This window comes from Diachasma alloeum, unplaced genomic scaffold (assembly GCF_001412515.2).
Source record: "Diachasma alloeum isolate Michigan unplaced genomic scaffold, Dall2.0 Dall_scaffold_00299, whole genome shotgun sequence".
NCBI lineage: Eukaryota > Metazoa > Arthropoda > Insecta > Hymenoptera > Braconidae > Diachasma > Diachasma alloeum.
In genome coordinates, this window is record NW_021680438.1 from 1518581 (window position 1) to 1539309 (window position 20729).

Below are 20729 nucleotides of genomic sequence, written 5' to 3' on the forward strand. Positions count from 1 at the left end.
GCGAAGCGCGAGGGATTTTCCTACAAAACTTGACACGATCGTTTGTTTGCAGGGAAGGTTGAGGGAAATACTCAATGCATTTTGAAGCTCGAGGGGTATTTGGGGGAGTATTTCCTCCATCGGATTTTCGGTCCCTGGAGGGCAGCATTTGATGTCAATGTGGTACAACCTACACTTTCGCATTTCAATTATTTTGTTTATTCTCCCTTAGCAACGTGCCGTGATTTACCAAATTTTACCGATATAAAACCGTGTAGGTTGTACCACGTGACATCAAATGCGGCCCTCCTATTGGCCGAGATTCCGATGAGGGGAATACTCAAGAATAAATTATTCGAGACGATCACTTTCCTTTATTTTACATTATCGTGCTCTAGTGAACAGTAAAGAGGGAGCGATAGTCATTTTATTGTGATGCCTCAATCTATACTGATCGTCAGGTGTTTATTATGAACTTTATAACAAATTGTCAATTCATTATATTTTCAGCCCAGACTTGCAATGATATCTTTGGATGGAGTTGCAATTATTTATTTCTTTGCGTTAATGGATACTCCATTAGCCTGAAGAGCACAGATTTATTGAGCGTCCTGTACGCGATGTTCTTCCCTCAAGATATTACTTTTGTGATTTTATGTTGATTTTTCTCTCAGGGCACTAATTACTTTCAGATTTCTTGTTAAGGGGAAACTTATATGAGTTTTAAAAGTCGTGGATTATTGGAGTGAGACTTTTCATACGTTGAAGATCCATTATATAGATCTGAAAAGGAATAATGAGTGCAAAAAAATTTTTTTTTATTGTTCGTTTGCCCGAAAAGAATTAAAATGCCAAAAACTGTCCAGGGTCTCCAATTTTTGAGCTACGAAGGATTTTTTTTCCTCAAAAGTTTCGGAAAAATATGTGGAATAACAATTACAAGCTATTTTTTTTAATTCGCCTCTTACATAGCTAAATTGTTTTTTTTTTGTATTTTTTACACAAATAATGAATTTTTTCATATGAAAAAAACCGAAACCAGCTGTGTAGGAGTCGAATTCCAAAAAAATGGCTCGTAATTATTGCTCTACACATTTTTCCGAAAATTTTGAAAAAAAAAATCTTTTTGTAACTCTAAAATTGGAGGCCCTGGACCGTTTTTAACATTTTAAGCGTTTCCGGGCAAACAAACAATGAAAAAAAATTTTTTTGCACCGATTATTCGTTTTCAGATCTATATAATCGATCTTCAACGTATGAAAAGTCTCACTCCAATAACCCACGACTTTTAAAACTCATAGTAGTCTCCCCTTAAAAATGAAATTATCACTTGAGTAAAAGTTGAATACATCTATATACTGAAAAATAATGTATTCACTCAGCATCAATTTTTGCTTACAACCTCATAGAAGGGTTGGGAAAACGTAAATATACATGCAAAAAAATGTGAATGGGTTTTTTTGTACACGTGAGTCACTTGTCCTCGATTTCTTTTCAATTCATGAACACGTTGTGGAAAATCTTCAAAAATTCGTACATAAAATTCTTGACATTCGAAATGTTGTCAACATTTCGGGGCGTTTAAACAATTCCTATTATTTATTCATAAGAACGATTTTTTGTCTCTGAAAAAACTCATACACTGTTGGAAAAAAATGCAATTTTATGGAAAGTCTACCAGTAATTCGTCTGCTAGTAACTCATGAAATTTAAAGATTTCACTGAGAATTCTATGAAATTCCGAATTTTTGAACAGCATTAAGATGAGAATTCCTCAACCTACTTGAACATTCAATGAAATCATAAATATTCAATCCCGAATTACGATGAATGTTTAATTAATTGAAAATTGGAGAACATATTTAGCGGCATTTTCTTGATTTCTATTAATTTTCAGGAAATAATTGAACTGAAGTTTACAGTTCTCACTGATTTTTCCATGAAATTTTGAATTTTAATTTTAATTTTGTCAAGTGTACCGGGAATTTTAGCCGAAAATTTTTAACAGTGTATATTGCAAATTTAATCATGAATTATAGGATTATATATGATTTTTTTTAATTTTCCACAGGTAGTTCAACCGAAGCATACTGTGGGCATTATGCCTACGCTTTAATTATCTCAACAATTATTAATCAGAAGTGATCTAGATTCAACGAAAAACAATCGGACAAAGGTACAGAATCCGTTATGAAGAATTTTCTGTTTGCGTCCGTGGTTTGAATTAAAGTTCGGAGATTCCGGTTTCTCTCATTCTCTTGCGGTTATAAAATATATGTTTCTATTGTTGTTCTCAGCATGTCCGACCAAGTGCGGCCACACGCACAGTGATGACGAAATCCCTTAAATTTGATATAACGGTGCACACGTAAAAAATTGGACCAACGAAACCGATCCAGTTTCCATCTACTCGTGTAAATATCGCGTTTGCTTCAGTCCTCACACTGAGAGAAAAATATAATTCTTCTGACTATATTCCATCACCATCGAATTATAGTCAAAAAGTCCTCAACAATGTTTCATGGGTTACGGTAACTATGGGCGGAGAAGTAATTACTACAATGGAATGTAGTCATTGCAACTATTTTATAGTTCTCGTCACGATAGATTTGTCTCGGTTACTTTTGAACTTTGGTTAGTTTAACTGCATTTTGATTTGCAAAAATTACGCTTGTGAAGTTACTATAATGTTATGTGCCGCATAAAAAAAAATCGTATCCTTCACCAAAATGCCTCAACTATTTTCTTACTGTAAATCGAACTTCAGATTTTTCTCTCAGTGCATAAGCGCGCACCGGCTGCTGTCAATTAAATTTCATATGTGAATGGTAAAAGAATCAAAATGAAATCCCGACATTCAGCGAGAACCCGGAGAAGGTAAAATCCTGGGAGTCTCACGTAAACCTGACCTTCCGGGCAACGCGCCGCGCTCTGGAAAGTTGGATTGCTCCGGATTTCGTATTTATATCGTTTTGTTTGTTGCTTATTTTCTTTTCTTTACTATGGAAAACGGTGAGAGTACTACTGCTACACCTAGCTGCTCCAGCCGTCTCCTTCTCCGAGGTCACTAGAGTCGTAAACAATGGGGTGAAATTTGTAGTCACGCTTGAATGGAGATTGCATCCCGCGGCATCTCAGTGAGTCTGACCAAAGCCGCCCAATCCCCTTACGATCGCCGAGCGGCAATTTTTGCGGTCTGTTGCGAAGGGGTTTTTTCACTGGTGTGGTGTTGGCGTTGGAGCCGAAGGCGAGGACTAGACTGGCCAACCACGGCAGTGAAAAACTTCACTGCAACAGCCCCGGGTCATGATTTTTTGTAGTGATTTTCAAGGTTCCAAGTTTGGGAAATATCCCAGCCGAAGAATCGTGAGAAGCAGCACAGAAATAGTATTTTATGATCCAAGTGAAAAAAATCGCACTTTGTTGCACGCTTCGCGCGCAAAGAATCGTCTTTTTCTCACCAGTGTCATAAGATATCGTATGATACATATGAAAAAATATAATTCCACACTCGTCAACAGCTACTTTTTGCTTCCGAATGGAATTCAAATCTTTTATGGCACGCCGTGCAATTAGTCGAGTTTATCGCACGCTGCGCGAAGCGAAGCGCTTCAAACTCGACTTGTGCACGATGTGGCATAAAATAGTATAGACCACTCGGGCATAAACTTCGTTTTCAACGAATGTGAATGCAGACCTCGCCTTCGGCTCGGCCTGTAAACTTCACATTCGTCGAAAACGACATTTGTGCCCTTGTACTCTATAGTATATTTCGTAATGAGTGCAAAATAGTTATTTTCATCACAAGGTCCACAAAGTATTTTCTGACGAATGCGATTATAGGCCTCGTCTTCGGCTCGGCCTACAAAGCCACATTCGTCAGAAAATACTTTTGGACCGTGTGATGAATGCAATTTTTCGTCAGAATCGCGGTTTACCGGGTCTTCTCACGAAAAAGTGTTTTTTGGCGAGTGGGAGGTTTATATCACGAGCCGAAGGCGAGTGATATAATCCCACGAGCTAAAAAACATTTTTTCACGAGTTACGAACAATATTTGTCATCACAATGTGGCGGAAATTGGACTTTTAGGGACGCGGAGCGTGCCGAAAAGTTCACTTTTCGTCACAGCGTGATGAAAATGTATTATTACATGGAATATCTTCAAAACTACGCAACCGATTTCACTTTTTCTTTTTTCAAAACATTCGTTTCGATGCCTTCTGTCAAAATCAATCAAAACATGTATACCGTACATACAAAGTTTTCGAGATATTCCCGTTTTTCCGTTTTTTCATGGAAAACGTTTGTAAACACTCTAGCTTATGTAAAAATGGAGATATCAACTTGAAATTTGGACAGAAAATATATTATGTAATATGAGATAATATTATGAAAATATATATACCCAACCATACGAAGGATTCAAAACATTGGAATTTTTATAGCACCCATGGAGGTGGTAGTAACCATCTGAAATTTTTGCTGCTAGTTAGTGTTATGAAGCAATAATCATTTGTAATATTTCAGATCATTCGGAAGCCCGCCATCAATGTATTGGTGGCGAAGAAAAAATAAGATCGCTCAGTGACATGCTCACTGTTGCGCGCTGTCATATGCTCGCTGCCCTCTGCTTGTTTCACTTGTATCGTAATATACTATTTTTGGGCTGTTCCGATGGGGTTTTTTACTCGTGTGGAGTTGACCTCCATGAGTAAAATAACTATTTTCGTCACAAGGCCGAAAAAAGCTTTTCTGACGAGCTTGAGGGCTGCAGACCGAGGCGAAGCTGAGGAATGCAATCACACGAGTTAGAAAAGCTGTTTTTGGCCGAGTGACAAACATAATTTTTCTTGACAATGTCCGTAAATGACGTTTGACCGTAAACGACGTTTGACGGACTCGAAATGTCCGTAGAAAGACGCTTTACGGACAGTGTGATGAAAAAATCCCATCGCAACCGCACTGAGAAAAATTTTTTTTTTTCCAAATATCCATTTACTTTTTTTTTTTTCAATTCAATTCAATTCTTTATTTCCTTGATGTTACAAACGTTTTTCTTTGTTTTACATCAAATATCCATTTACTTGAGAGAATTATTCATTTTTTCAATACAAAATAATTGATTTTTTAGTTTAATTATTCCGTGAAAATTCAGAAAATTCAGGGAAAAATTGAAAGTTTATCAATATGTATGTTCTATTGAAAATTCAGTCAAGTGGTGAAATTTCCATCTCACCCCCACTGAAAACTCATGAATTTCCTGGAATTTTACCTAGAACTTGGAATTTCTTAACCATTTTTCCTCTAAATCGGATTCAATGTCAGTCTCATGAGAATTACTACCATATTTTCCATGAAATTTCGAGAAATTCAGAAGTTCTCGCGCAGGCGCTCGGGATTTTTTAACCTGCAAAACTTGGTACTCTCATTTGTTTGCAACGAAGCTATCGGGAAATGCCCGATTATTTCGAAGCTCACGTGGTATTATAACTGATCATTTCCTCAATTCTCATTTTCACCGAAAAGAGTGCGGTTTTCGGGGTTACGTCACCCTGTTCGTGTAAAATATCTGTTAAAAGAATGGAAAACATTTGATAGACTGCTATGTAATTATTAATTTGATAATTCTCCCACAGCCCCGTGAAGTATCAAAATAAAACTGATGTGAGGGTCTCTGTGACTCCAAATGCTGCACTCTGCTTGATCGAAATCAGAATCGAGGAAATTTCCAACATCCTGATTCCCCCCACTGAACCGCCTTCAACCCCAAGTCTCTCTCCACGAAATTCCCAAACTCAAATATTTTGAATAGTGATGCCGCGAGACACTTTACGAGACAAAACTTTGGAGAAATGATCTCGCCCTCACATAAAAATCTTTGCTCTCATCTCAGTCTCGAAATACGCAGTATCGACTCCTCTTCTGATGACTCCGAGTCAATTTATCTCATCTCGGTCTCAACTTTTTCGTGTTCTTTTATATAAAATCTCGGTTTTTGCCTCGATATGTCTCGTCTCCGTTTTCCGAGACGAGACCGAGACAGTTCCTCCAAAGTATTGTCTCGCGATGTCTCGTAAAATGCCTCGCGGCATCACTAATTAGCATGCCAATCATCACCGTAAAAAAATAAATTCAACAAAACTCCAAACAAGATCACCTCGTTATCGAATTATCCACAAGCCCCGCACAATCTCCCCGCCCCGTAACATCGGGCCTGAAAGATGCACTTTAGTGCATCGCGATTAATGACGAGTATCTCGTATAAGGTTCTGCCCATGAAATAAAGAGAGAAGAAATTATAAACCGGGATGGTTGGCGTGTGCGTGCTCCACATACGTGACACGGTTCTCGTGTTGTGTTCTCTCCTCACACCATGGGGCTGTTTAACGCGAAATAGTCACGTATGAATTATAGATTCTCTCAAACGCATCGTGTATTTTTTATTTTCATTATAGAAGTACATCACAAGGATGTGCCTCGCGGTTGACTCGTTTCCGATGCTGTAGTGGGAGGGGATGAATTGACGGTGGAAAATATTTTCCGCCAGAGCAGTGGAAAAGCATGACAACCAGTTTAAAAAAGAGGAAACACCTCGAGCTCCCTTCCCACCTTAATGCCTCCCTCCCCTTTCGATTTGTGTACATGCTGCAAAACACAAGCTCTCTCGCTCCAACCTCTTTTCGAGGCACATCCCAACGGTGGAGAATCGCCTCACGATGGCTTATTCCAATCCCAGTCTGTCTCACTCACTTTGTCCGCGTTCGGGTGTTTCCTTCCACACACTGTGCAACGTACCATGGGACGAAAGCAACAAACAGGGAGGTGGCTACACCGACTTGTAATCTACTAAGCGAGGATCTACGTATATAAAGTGGCCGGGGCGAGACGCAGGTTCAGAAGCCTTGCACCGCTCGTACCAACAACCCACGGGAATAAGGGCTCGTGGTTACTTTTTTTTTTCGGTGTGTACATTCGGGGAAATTCAGCGGCGGGCACGTGAGGGGGATTACGGATTCGTGATATTTATAGGTGAGGTCATTATCGTTTTTTCGGGGGAGTGACTGATTGAATTGTAAAATTCTATTTTCAATTATCGTTGGAATCCAATACTTTCGATCTTTTGTTGAATTTTACGATGAATTTGGATATTTTTCCGTATGTAGGTTTAAATGATAATGAATAGTGTTAAATGTGAAGGTTCAGGTTACTGAAATCACAGGTTTTGATTCATTCGTGAATGCTAATGCTAATGGGCTAGTTAGAATAATTTTTATAAACGCAAGAAATTATTTCGACCGGTATATTGATATTCTGTATTTCCTCGGGTTATTTTACTCGGTCAAACCTTAGATGTTTTAAGGTATAATAGGAAGTCTCTATACGAGGAAAACAATCAAATAATTGTAATAATTATGATAATTTAGACCTTAAAACATCTAAGGTTTGACCGAGTAAAACAGCCGGGGATAATACAGAATAGAATGAATTTTTATGGATCAAAATCATGAAGGTAGCTCTGGTGGTATTGGTCATGAGCGCAGTGAGCGCATCCCTCGCCAGTCCCGTCGAGAAAGTCAAGAAATTTTTTTGTTAAATTTTATAATAAATTTGGATATTTTTTCGTACGTAGATTGAAATGATGATGAATGTAAAATGTGAATTGTAGTTTAAATTCCGTAGTTCAATTCATCCGTGAATACTAATGATTATGGGCTAATTAATATGATTTTTTATAGATTAAAACCATGAAGGCAGCTCTGGTGGTGTTGGTCATGAGCGCGGTGAGCGCCTCCCTCGCCAGTCCCCTCGAGAAAATCGAGAAGATTGGGGTTGTCGAGCAGCAAACTGTGACCCTAACAGATCGAGCTAAACACGAGGAGGAACTTATGCGAAAACTCAACAACAAGTGCTCGCAGAATGACATAAGCAGCTGCGTCATGCTGAAACTGGTCACTTACATGAACAAACTCATGAAGAAGGTGTCCATCGAGTTGACGGACGACATTGAGATCAAGAAGACGAGTCATGCGACTGAGGAAGTCATTACTTACGAATCCGGCAGGAGCAACGACGAGGACTCTGAGTTCCTGGACTTGGTGTCCAGCAAGGTCTTCGCTTTTCTCAAGTCCAGGAGCATCAAGTGGAGAGTCCTCCCTGAGGATGATGTCGTTGTGTCGGCATCGGAGGACGAGACTGGCTCACTGAACCTCGGTCTGTCCATCGAGAGATCCGACAATCCAATTTCAGAAGGTAAAAACATTTTCTGTATTCAAAATTGTGAGTGAAAAAATTCGAACGATCCTGCCTGTTTGAATTATTTTCTAAATCCCATTTTTTTTTTTTGAACGTTCATTCATTTTGTGATTGTTGATGTTCACAAAGAATTTGTAGAATTCTTTAATTGCTAGTGAAAATAATTCTTAAAAAATTAATTCGTAGAATTTTATCCCAATAATTCGGACTTTGAACATTAACAATCATGAAGTACCATTTTCTATATTTTTATCACCGTTCATTCATTTTATGATTGCTGATGTTCAAGAAGAATTTCTCAAAGTTTAAATTATTGGGATAATTTAAACTTTGAGAAATTCTTCTTGAACATCAATAATCATAAAATGAATGAAAAAAATTCTCGATTCTGACAAATGCTTTTTGAACTTCACCTACCCTGAAATTGCTGAAGACCTTCGCTTATGGCATTTTTGAACATTAACAACCATGAGTTACCATTTTTAATATTTTTATCACCGTTCATTCATTTCATGATTGTTAATGTTCAAGAATAATTTCTCAAAGTCTAAATTATTGGGATAGTTTAGACTGAGAAATTCTGTTTAAACTTCAAATACCCCAAAATTGCTGAACACCTTCGCTCAGACCCTTTTTGAACATAAAAAATCCTGAAGAACCTCCTAAATCGGTAAAAGTCACGGATGAAGACCCCTCCATTGAATCGAATCCCGCCATCTGCAAGCCCACCGAAGCAAAACAGCCTCCTCAAATCCCCAAATGTTCAATGACCATCCCATCAAGAGTCCAATGAATCAGACCATAAACTCCGGATTAATTGACCCAAATTAATGGGCTTCCCCCCACCCCCCGCAGGACGAGGAAAGAAGAACAACATGGGGCCACTCCTTGCGGCGGCAGTCCTCAAGATCGGTCTGATAGGTGCCCTAGCCTTCAAGGGTCTGGCACTCCTCGTGGGCAAGGCCCTCCTCCTCTCGAAGATAGCCCTCCTCCTGGCCAGTATAATTGGCCTGAAGAAGCTCTTCTCACACCAAAAGCACGTTACCTACGAGGTAGTGGCCCACCCGCACCACTCCTCCAGTCACTCATACAGCTCTGATCACGGTCACGGTGGTGACAGTTACTCGAGCGGTTGGGCGAGGAACTTCCACAGCCAGGCAGTACCGGCTGAGCAGCAGCGCACAGCCCAAGAGCTCGCCTACTCGGCTCACATTCCGTCGGCCTGAGCCATTCCCCCGATCCCCGCGCACCGCCAACCGAGAATCCTCGACCTTCCCCCGATCCTCGACCGATATTAATTAAAAAAGCGTCGGAGGATCGTCCCCGAAGCTCAAGTGATATCTCGCATTCATGGGCACACGATCAAACCACTCATCCTCACTAGCGCAGGGAAATTAACGTCAGATTTTTTGCTGCACTGTCGGAGAACAACAGTGCAGCCAAAAATCTTACGCCAAGTGCCCTGCCCTAATCATCATCATTATCATTTCGTCATGTTTCTTATTGTTGTATCCAGAGCCCTGGTATTCTCGAGCACAAATGACCACAAACATGGACACTAAACGGACACATGACCGTTAACAGTGACGTTGAAATAAACGGGTACAATTACATTATCTTTCCGTAGATTTTAATGCACTTGACCTGATGGAGGACTGACTGGATAACGGACAGCACTAAAAGCGGTATTAGGATTATGGATGCGTACACAAGGAGGTGCGCGCCCGGATCCAATGAACACTTGGCCATTGCCTACTTTCTCATGTTTATTTCACTTCGTTTTTATTCGATTTCTTATTTGCCTTCATTTTCCTCGCGTTTCTACTCTTCCCTTCTTTCTCTGTTCTTCTTCTCACCCGACTCTTCTCCCTTCTTTCATGGACGTGAACCGATTTTCACTGAACTGTCACTCATTGAGACGATCAATCGTAGACTGATATACCGTGTTAGCTGAATGTTCATACTCATAACGATCATCAACGGAGATTACGACGAGACAGAGTTGTTATTTATTTTAATATCCATTATCGTTAACATCATCATCATGCTTGGACAGGGAATGACAGAACGAGTTACCAGGGACATTAATTATTTATCATTAGGTCATTTAGTTAGGTCTCGTCGCGCAACTCCCGTCGCCCCTCTCATTGTTGGTTATTATTTAACGATTATCATTAATTTATTGATGTTTGTTCATCACCGTTTCAAGTCCCTAATTAATATTGTTTGTTTAGGAGGAAGGAATCTGTATAATAACTGTTATCACGTACTTCTGTGTGAAATAAATGTATTTATTACCGTTTTTTTAATGATGAGTTTTTATTTATTCACCTGACCCTTTCATCATCAGATTATTCTCCGAAATATTGGGGCTTCGAGTTTATTAGTAATTTGTGGTTTCTACTCAGTATTTCAATGCATGGACTGATGTTCTTATTCATAAACTGGGGATTTTGTTCGTTAAAGTTAATTAATTAATTACTGAACTCCTGGATTGGCGGCTGGCTTGACCCACATATTACGCAAGAGAGATTTTGAAATTAAATGAACCGAGTTGAGTCACTCAATTTGGTAGATCAGTTAATAAAAGTTTGAAATTGGAATAGCCATTGTGCGTCATGACTCATCAACTGTTCATTACCGTTACGCCGCGCCTGAATTCTGGCAATGGGAGATAAACTTTTGACCTCCTCTTCTGGACAGTTGAATTCAAAGGAGTCATACGGATTATTTATCACAATATTTATTAATAGTTGGACGACAGTTGTGCGTGTGATATTTCATTCAAATGAATCGGGAAGATCCGGCCTCAATGTCTGACGCGCCGCAGCTTTCACCGAGAGACCGAGGGAGGGAGCCGCTGGAGCCGAAGAGTCATCGATTGTTCATGACAATTAATTATTTTCATCCTCTTGTCTCGTTCCGGGATACACGAATATCGACTTTCGGTTTCTCACGGGTATATTTTCATCCCCAAACTCTCACCGGTTTGATTTATAGCGCGTTAATGCAATAATTTTTGGTGTAATTCGAACGCGCATTATAATTTATGAGGATTAATTTTAGTTGCGTTGATTTTATGTCAATTGATCTGACAAATGATTGGGATGATACTGAGGAGAATCATTTACGAATGAGTAGACGCCCTGGCAAATCATTTTCGGCGACTCCGTGGGCGATCCTACACTACTGCCCCCGGAAATAAACCGCCAGCATCCTGAGCCGACTCTAGTTATACCCGTCCCCTCGGTCTCTCCGGCGTCGCGATCCACAGGGAGGGTTAAAATGCAGCAGCATTCAGGCGGGAAGTGGAACAGAAGAGAAAGGCCTTTACGGAGATGTACTAGATTCAGTAAGGCGATCTTTCCTTCTCGTCCCGTCTCTGTCTCTCTCCATTTCATCGACAATTTTCCCGGGAATTAATAATCCAGCCTCCGACTGTAATCTTCAAATCAAGTGCCATGTATCACCGATTCAATTTGTTACGTTGTCTATTCATAGATTATCGTACAGGGAACAAGTTTCGAATGAAATTCGCGTTAAGTAATGGGGGAAATGTACTGAAATAAATGAAATTTGGTGATAGAAGGGAATGTCAAATTATTCGTTGATAATTTTCAATTCACTCAGAATTTTGTAAATTCTATATTGCGGTGATACACTGTTGAAAAAATGGAAACTTCTAGAATAGAACTTCTTAAATGAACTGAAACCTCTGAAAAATGGGAATTAATAATGCAGCCTCCACCTGTAATCGTCAAATCATCAAATCAAATACACTGTTAGAAAATTTCCACTGAAATTTCAGGTGAGAGTCATGGAAATTTCTAACAAGTAACATTTCCTCCGGAATTTCGAGGAATTTTGTCATTGAAACTTGATAATATCGTGAAAAAATCCATGGGAACTGTAAATTTCAGTTTAATTGTTCGGAGAAAATTAATGAAAAATCAGGAGAATTCCGAGAAATCTCTCCTGCAATTTCAAATTCCTCTGAATTTTCAGGGAATTCCTTCCAAAATTCCTGGGATTCCAAATTTTTTTAAGGAATTCAAGAGGATTTGACAGCGAATATTCATTTTCAGTTGAAAATTCTTGTAAATTGTGAAATTTCCGTCTTTCTCCCGCTAAAAACGTGGAATTTTCAGAGAAACTTGAGATTCCGTAGACTTTTTCCCCTGAAATCGAATTCACGATCTTCTTCCGAACGCTTCAGCCAAATTTTTTTAACAGTGTACCACCTATCTCCGATTCAATTTCTTACATTATCTATTCATAGATCATCATAAAGAGAAAAAATGTTGAAATTGTCACAAAGTAATGAGGAAAACAATAGCGAAATAAATCGAATTGTGTGACAGAATGTGTGTGTGAGGGAATGTCAAATGGTCCGTTGGTAATTTTGAATTAACTGTGACTTTCATAAATCCTCCGCTCTCGGAATATTGCCATGACATACAGTTCGAAAAAAATTGGAACCTTAATGGACAGTCGACTAGTAATTTTGACGGGAGTGATATTGAATACGATTTAAGGGGAAAAAAATTATTAAATTTAAGATTTTACTGAAAGTTCAATAAAATTCGGAATTTTTGGACAGCATGGATATAAGAATTCCTCAACCTGTTTAAATTTTCAATGACGAAATGTCTTGCAATTTCAACGGCACTATATAATGTGATAAAAATTTTAATAACGTGTACCGGACATTGAAGCCAAAAATTTTCAACATTGTACCCATTGTACCTTAATTGTGTAACGATGATAAAAGAAGAAAATTCTTGCATTAAAATCTTGCCAGAATTTTGAATACCAAAAGTTTTTCCAACCAGGGCGATTTTTTATTCATTTGAAATTGTAATTACACGGAGATGTAAGGTAATTTACACGGAGAGAAATTTTCTAGAAAAATTCTAGTACGAGTACTGGAAAAAATTACAATCCACCGGCTATGAAAAATTCTAGTGCTGTTAAGGTACAATTTCTGGGGATTTCTGTGAAATTTTCACAGAAATACGGGGAAAAATTCACGTTTCCCTCATTAAAATTTCTACACGGAGAGAAATATTCAAGAAAAATTACGGAACATTTCACGTAATCCGCAAGCGAGAATCGTTTTCAGTGAATTTCTATAGGAATATAAGAGAATAAATCTGAAACGTTCAGTAAATTTTCGGGTCTGTCACCGAAAAAATACGAAAAAGTCACGTAATTTTTCTGGAAGTTGTAAAATCTAACAGAAACTTCAAGACTTATTATGCCTCAGAACATGAAAATTCTTGGATGTTTAAGAATTTTTACGAAAAGTTCCGGAAAAATTACGGAACGTGTGGTTAAAATCTCCCCCTCACGGTCACTCATGGCTAGCCGTGAGGCGTCGGACGGATGAGTAATTTTTACGGAACTTTTTATTGAATTTTTATTGAATTTCACTTCGCTCCCGGATTACGTTTCGAAACGTAATTTTTACGTCTTTTTTCTGGTAATTTTTATTGAATATTTCTCTCCGTGTAGTGCCGGCACTGGAATTTTTTCCTGGCCGTCACTTTGCGCCTCTTTTCCCGTGCTAGCACTAGAATTTTTCTAAAAAATTTCTCTCCGTGTACAATTTCCCAAAAAATACTGAAAAGAAAACGTACAAATTCTTCAGAAATAGGGTAGGCGGTGTAAACCGGACATCTTCAATAGTCAATATCTCCTCATAAAGTGCAATTTGGATGACTCAGACTTCATCTTAAAGTTTGAAAATAAAGAAAAAAGTTGCAAGGTTCACCTCTATTTTTCTTAAGCTATGGATGATAAAAGACATTCCATATTACCCCTCTTCTTCTCACACCCAGAGAAATATTGAATTTGCATCAAATCAAACTCTTTATTCAAAATTTTTTCATTCGCTTCCATAATATTTTTCTTGGAAATCAATAAACTCATCTATTTATCTCAATGAAAATGTTTCAATTATGTGAGATAACCAATTCATTCATTAAAAATGACGAATTATCGTTGATGCAATAAAATGATCCAATAAAACGCTAATGGAAATCGATTCCAAGTTTGAATAAAAGTTTGATTAGGAGCTGTTTGAATGAACCCACTCATCTGCATCAAGTGAAGTTTATTCGATTCCGCTAAATCACTCCTCTTGATGTACTACTATTTCCGTAGACATTACATTAAAATAAAATAAAGGAGTAAGTAGCCCGAGGGGCTACTCACTCCTCAATTAAGTGATACCATGATTTCGAAATGAAGTCGACTTCACGTGATTTCAGGGCTGACTTCAGTGATTTCGAGAAAAAATAAAATCGATGACTTCAAGTAAACAGCGATATGATTTCCTAATTGCAATTAACTTTGAATGATTTCATAGATATAATGAAAATCACGATGAATATAGTCCGCCCCATTCTCTTACATAACAGTCATTAATTTTAAATGACTGTGGCATATATGATTTCAAGAATTCAGTGTATTTTCGGAAATGATTTCAGAGATTTGGTTACGTGATTTCGATGATTTCACATGATTTCAGATTGATTTCATCTAGTGATGCCGTCGAGACTAGACGAGAATTATTTTGGAAAGATCATCACGATCTAAAAAAAACATCGAAAGTTTAGGAATCGTCGTAATCTCGAAAGACATGTGATCGGTGCATCTCGCCACGAACGTGGAAGAGTCCCTCACGTCTGAGTTTCAGTATTGTCTGTTTTTCAAATGTCTGTCTCGATATCTGTCTCGTCTCGTCTCGTGAACTTAAAAAACCGAAAATCTCAAGATCCAGACAAGATAAATCCTCCCAGAATCGTGACGAGATGCACCGATCCAATGTCTTTCAAGATTGCGACGATTCCAAAACTTTCGATGTTTTTCCAGACCGTGATGACCTCTTCAAAATAAGTCTCGACTAGTCTCGACGGCATCACAAATTTCATCACAGAGTGGCGCCGCAATTTCGTGAATAAGTAGCCCCTCGCGAAAATCCGCATTATAAAGTCGTTTACAAATAAAAAAATTTCTGAAAACTCATTTCGCTCGATGTTCACCACCCATTTCATGCTAATTTTAACCACCTTCATCTCTCCATGCGCAAAATATGGGAAATAGAAAACGTCCACATCGGGAAAACATGTTTTACTCCCTCGACACACCCAATTCATCCCATTCGTGCAGCAACTGAGCCTTAATAATACCATCCATTATTTCTCCATAAAAGTTGTACTCAATAATCGAATGACTCCGTAACCAGTACTGATCCATAGTCAAAGTGTAACGCTCTAGAACACTCCAATGGGGGATAAAAATGGAAAAATAAATATAATCTTGAGTAGAGTGGAACGGTTTTGCCATTCCACTCATTTGTACGACGAAAAACAGGGGATTGCCTTTGTTGCAGCTGTGAGGTAGAGAGATTCATGTCGCTTTTTGTTCCCGGTAATATCGATTTCTTGGTGTTTTGAGGATACAAAGTCTCCTGCAAACTGTATAAATTGCAAGGAGCGGGTGAGGATGACGGTTAGTCATACTGCGATCGTCGATCATCGGTGGATACTCCTGATAACCAAGAAGAATGCAGTCTATCTGGTGGTGTTGTTGTGTCTTGATTTTTGTGGGTATGGGACAGGGTTATCGTCAGGATGACAAGGAATACGCGAGGGATCCGTGGAGGGGAATACCGATGATATGCTCGGTTGAGGACCCTAAGAATATATCGATATCTTGTCATGGTGTGAGGATTGTTAAACGCGTTATACAACAGCTGTTGGAGAGTGCTGTTCACGCGCCGCGCATTCAAATCACCGAGGGCATCAGCATTGTCGAGGCTGATGACGGGGTGAGGAGGGGCAGGACCATGAAGAACTCGATCTTGGGGCTGCTGCAGGGACGGGAGCTGAGGGTGAAGCTGCCTAGCTTGCTACCCGCGAATTTTGAGGAGGTTGTCACGGGCAGCCTGCCTAGTGCGAGGAGCGGCGGGGGTGGCGGCCTTGGGGGGCTTGGAGGCGGTGGCAAGAAGGGCGGGAATAACTTCATGATTCTCGCTTTGATGATGGGTGAGTCACTTGAGTTTTTTGGATTTTTTGGGGGTTGTTTGGGAGTGAAGCGAAAGGAGGACAACTTTCGTCGAAATTGTACACATTGGGACGATAAAGCCCGCGAGATTTTTTATGAAATTGGTATACAGTAGCATTCCATTATCAATTGTTTTTTTTTGCATGGGATTTTTGATGAAGTGACTGTTCAATACTATTCCATTTTCAATTTTTTATCTGTTTTTTTTTGAGAATGGAATACGATTGTAGACTCATTTCACCCAAAATCACATGATCTATATCCTATTAATTACTATCGAAAATTTTTGGCAGTAATGTTTGGTACAGTTCTTGGAAATTTTTATCGTGTTATTATAGTTCCAGTTAAATTTGGAAAGATTTCATCATTGAAATTTCACAATTCGATGGGAAAATCGGTAGAATCTGTAAACGTCAGTTCGATTATTCCATGATAATTTATATAGGTGTTAGGGAAATTCATCTAAATATATTCTTGAATTGTCAACTAATTGAAAATTCAGCGTAATTTGGTACTGACTATGTTTTGATGGGAAATTCAAGTGAGTCGAGAAATTCTCATGTTTCCAGTGAAATTTGAAATTTCATAATTTTTTCTCTTTGGATTCCATCTAATGCCCCTCTCCTAAAAATTATTGTTGAACCGTCCATGACATTTTTTGAAATTTCAGTAACAGCTGCATTTGAAATTTCAATGCCGGGAGTTTGAGCTCAATTTAAAATCAAATGGCTCGTGGATTCTCTTATTCATCTTCTAAATCAACAAAATAGATTTTTTATGCGCGGGAAAAATAAACTGCAACAACAAACATAAAATGCGGCTACAATCAACGGTGTACGATCAGAGTTCACTGAAAATTTTAAACCAACAGTTGATAAATTTTACTGTCAATTAGCAAAAAATTACGTTACAAATGAAAAAGTTACTCTTGATTTCAAATTTAAAGTCCTGAGACAATTTTGCGTTACGATTCTCTATATCGCACAGTAATTATTCATACGATTTTCTCTCCGTGCAATCATTAGTCATTAATGATTTAAATACCACTTGAATTTTGAAGTGATAGATAATTAAGAACAATAGTTGCACGAATTTTCACAACTTTCAATTGAATTATGAGATAATTGTGCTTCATATGACCTTGAATGAACACCTTTAATTATTTTTCAATTTTTTCGCATTTGAGGTTTTTTTACGTAAACTGATTTGGAATAATTCTAAATGTTAATAATTGACAATGTCATATATGATATGTACGATCATCCCGTAATTCAATATCATTGTAATATTTGGAGATGGACTTGGACCACTTGTGAATGAGTCGCCTGGAGAAATACACTCCTAAAAAAATAAGTTCTTCTTCCAAGAAAATAATTCCTCGGCAAAAGTAATTTTTTTTCTCAGCGTCACTGTGAAAAAATTCAATAGAACCCCGTAACGAATTCGTTGGAAAATTCTACTGGAATTCTTGTATGAGGGCGATCTGGGGGTTTTTTCATACGTGCCCTCCTCGTAAAGAATGTTGATAGCCAATGCTCTCTTATTCTGCCGAGTGTAATTCAAGTCTTTTTAAAGATTGAAAAGACGTATAATATATGAAATGAAAAAAATTTGTGCTCGGGATTTGACTGGGTTGAGTTTTTTTAACGTCGTGGGGTGGGTACGTCTTTTCAATCTTTATGAAATTTTTATCATCACAATTTTTGAATATCATTTTCATGACTTTCACTGTTTCTTCAGTTTTACACTGATAGAACGATTCATTTATTTCAAACGAGATTCGTTAACTATTAATGAATGAACATTTGGTGAGACCAAATAGACCCTAGCCTTCAACCAGATGCATTTGTTAACAATAACTAATCCTGTCTATGAGTGTACACTGATAGAACGGATTAGTTATTGTTAACGAATGGATTTTGGTCGGAGGTTAGGGCCTATTCGGTCCCACCAAATGTTCATTCGTTAATAGTTAACGAATGTATATTTGAGGAGCCTTGTTTGACTTGACTTTCGCCATTCAAGTGAACCATTCGTTAACTATTAACGAATATTCATTTGGCCATATTCAACTCTACCATTCGTTAATAGTTAACGAATCTCGTTTGGAATAAATGAATCATTCTATCAGTGCATATGAGTTGCGTCATAATTTTTAGGCTTTATTAATCTGTACTTGGCGCTACAGCTTTTGCTCGATTTCATATCTTTTTGTAAACAGACCAACGGTCGCACCCGTTCTTGGCGAGAGTTTTTTTCCAAAAGATTTCGTATACGTCTTTTCGATCTTTGAAAAGGAGAGAATTCGAATAAAATTTGCTAGCGAATTTGCTAAATTATTCTACAGAATTTTTTCGTACGTGACATTTTGTCAATACCAAAATATACGGAAAATTCCGTATGAATTAAGAATGTTTATGCAAAATCACAAGTACTTTGAAAAAATTGATTTTTTTTCAACTGAGAGATGAAGATATTCCCTTCACTTTGATACAAATTTCAATCCACCAACCCATGTTCATTATTTAGAACTGAAATAAACAAAATGTACCAAATGCATGCGCTAACATGCGTTTATATGGAATAGAATCACTCAAATATTTCCTCTTTTTGCCCGGGTACCCCAGATTTTTCTCTGGCCATTGGATTCAATATGATTTCAGACATTACCTTCTATTGCTATTTCAATTTTTGGAGTCTTCTAGTAGATTAATTATCAATTTGAACACAAATTTCACAAAAGCCCGTGTATAAGGAAAAATTAGTTTATTTACTTCTGCCGAGACTATTGCGATCAATTTTTTTAACGTTAGAAAAGTTAGTTGTATATGTTCTGCTATCAGCTGCAAAAATTACAGAATTTTCCTTGACCGTGGAAAAAAACACATTTACCGACACAGGCAAAATATCCTTAAGGATGTACGACATCTTTTTAGCCAAATTCACTTTTTTTCATTTTCCTGGCAAATTATTGATCGGATTGACGCGAAATAATATAGCGTTTTTGCGTTTTATCATTATTGACTGACTCACAAAGTTTCATGGTAGTGCAATCACTTTCCTGCATTTTTTCTAAAGTTTTGTGAATTTCCGAAAAGTTCTAGAAAAAACTCAGGAAAACGATCGCACGATCATGAAATTTGGTGAGTCATTAAGTAATGATAAAACGCAAAAACGGTAAATTTTTTCACATCAGTCAGATCAACAATTTGCCAGAAAAATTTAAAAAACGTGAATTTTGGCGGAAAGGGTGTAATACATCCTTAATAATTTGTGAAAATTTCTTGCCTTTTCAGGAAAAATGTTGGGTGCCATGGGTTTTGGTGCCCTCGGCCTGCTAGCCGGAAAAGCGTTAATGGTGTCCTCCCTAGCGCTGATGCTATCACTGATCGTGGCAGCCAAGAAATTCGCGAGTTCCGGAAGCTCCGACGGTGGCCATCACGTTGTATATGCTCAAGAAGTAAGCAGTGGTCACGGACATCACACGAAGAGGAGTACAGATGATCCAGAGCTCTCGCCCTACAGCGGCTATTATCCAACTGCAACAGCTAAATCAATTTAATGATAGATAGAATTCAGTAGCGCAGTGGTAAAACGGTACAAGTCAATTTCCATTATTGACCAGTTTTCAACAAATATCTCGGAATCTAAGGGAGATAGCAAAATTTTTGTTATAACCTTTTTTGTAGAGACGATTGAGTGCTACAACAAATGTAATTACAAAAATTTCACTATCTCCCTTAGTTTCGGAAATATTCCTCAAAAACTCAACTGGGAGATAAGTCGACTTGAACCGTTTTACCTCTTCGCTACTGAATTCCATTAGTTACTGAGGAAACACTGCGAACACGTGTGATCCTCGTCACCCACCATTGACACGCAACCATTGTCTCTCAGTATTCAAATAGTTAATTCAACTCATATTTATTCTCTAATTATTTATTTATTCTCTAATTCGTTTAATCTCGATGCGAAATAAACAGTCTTCAGCAAATGTGATGAACCAATGGCTGAGTTAATTGACGTTTTCTTTTTTAAAAAACAATTGAGATCAACGAAATCGGAGTCATGTCCGGTGTAGCATCGCATAACATCGATGCTAACACGAGCCTCTTGGGTTTGTATCGGCGGTACGTAGAAGGGAGAGGAAGAGGTGAGATGCAGGATGAAGACGGTAGGGGAGATGTCGACCAATGAGGAAAGTGGGTCACCGACCTGTTGCCTCGCATCTGCTCCACACACTCTCCACGTATATACTGAAACCAGGAGTAAGTGGTACACACGATAAATTTACAGGAAATCAATTCAACGACCTTGACACGCAATTTATCTTTTTTTCGATGCATGGTTTTCAGTTATTTACCTTAATCTGGAATATGGAAATGAAAAATATTTCCCTCTTATACAACTGATAATCACTTGTGAT

The 20729-nt window shown here is 38.2% G+C and overlaps 2 protein-coding genes across 2 annotated transcripts; both read left to right on the plus strand.

Moving 5' to 3' along the window:
- The first annotated feature begins 7725 nt into the window (after positions 1 to 7725).
- Positions 7726 to 9459, plus strand: LOC107039356. The gene is made up of 2 exons (XM_015258922.1): positions 7726 to 8230; positions 9089 to 9459. The coding sequence occupies exons 1-2, from the start codon at positions 7726 to 7728 to the stop codon at positions 9457 to 9459; spliced, it is 876 nt and encodes a 291-aa protein (XP_015114408.1).
- Positions 9460 to 15803: 6344 nt separating this feature from the next.
- LOC107039357 lies at positions 15804 to 19865 on the plus strand. The gene is made up of 2 exons (XM_015258923.1): positions 15804 to 16284; positions 19600 to 19865. Exons 1-2 carry the CDS (start codon positions 15804 to 15806, stop codon positions 19863 to 19865), a joined length of 747 nt encoding a protein of 248 aa, XP_015114409.1.
- Positions 19866 to 20729: the final 864 nt, after the last annotated feature.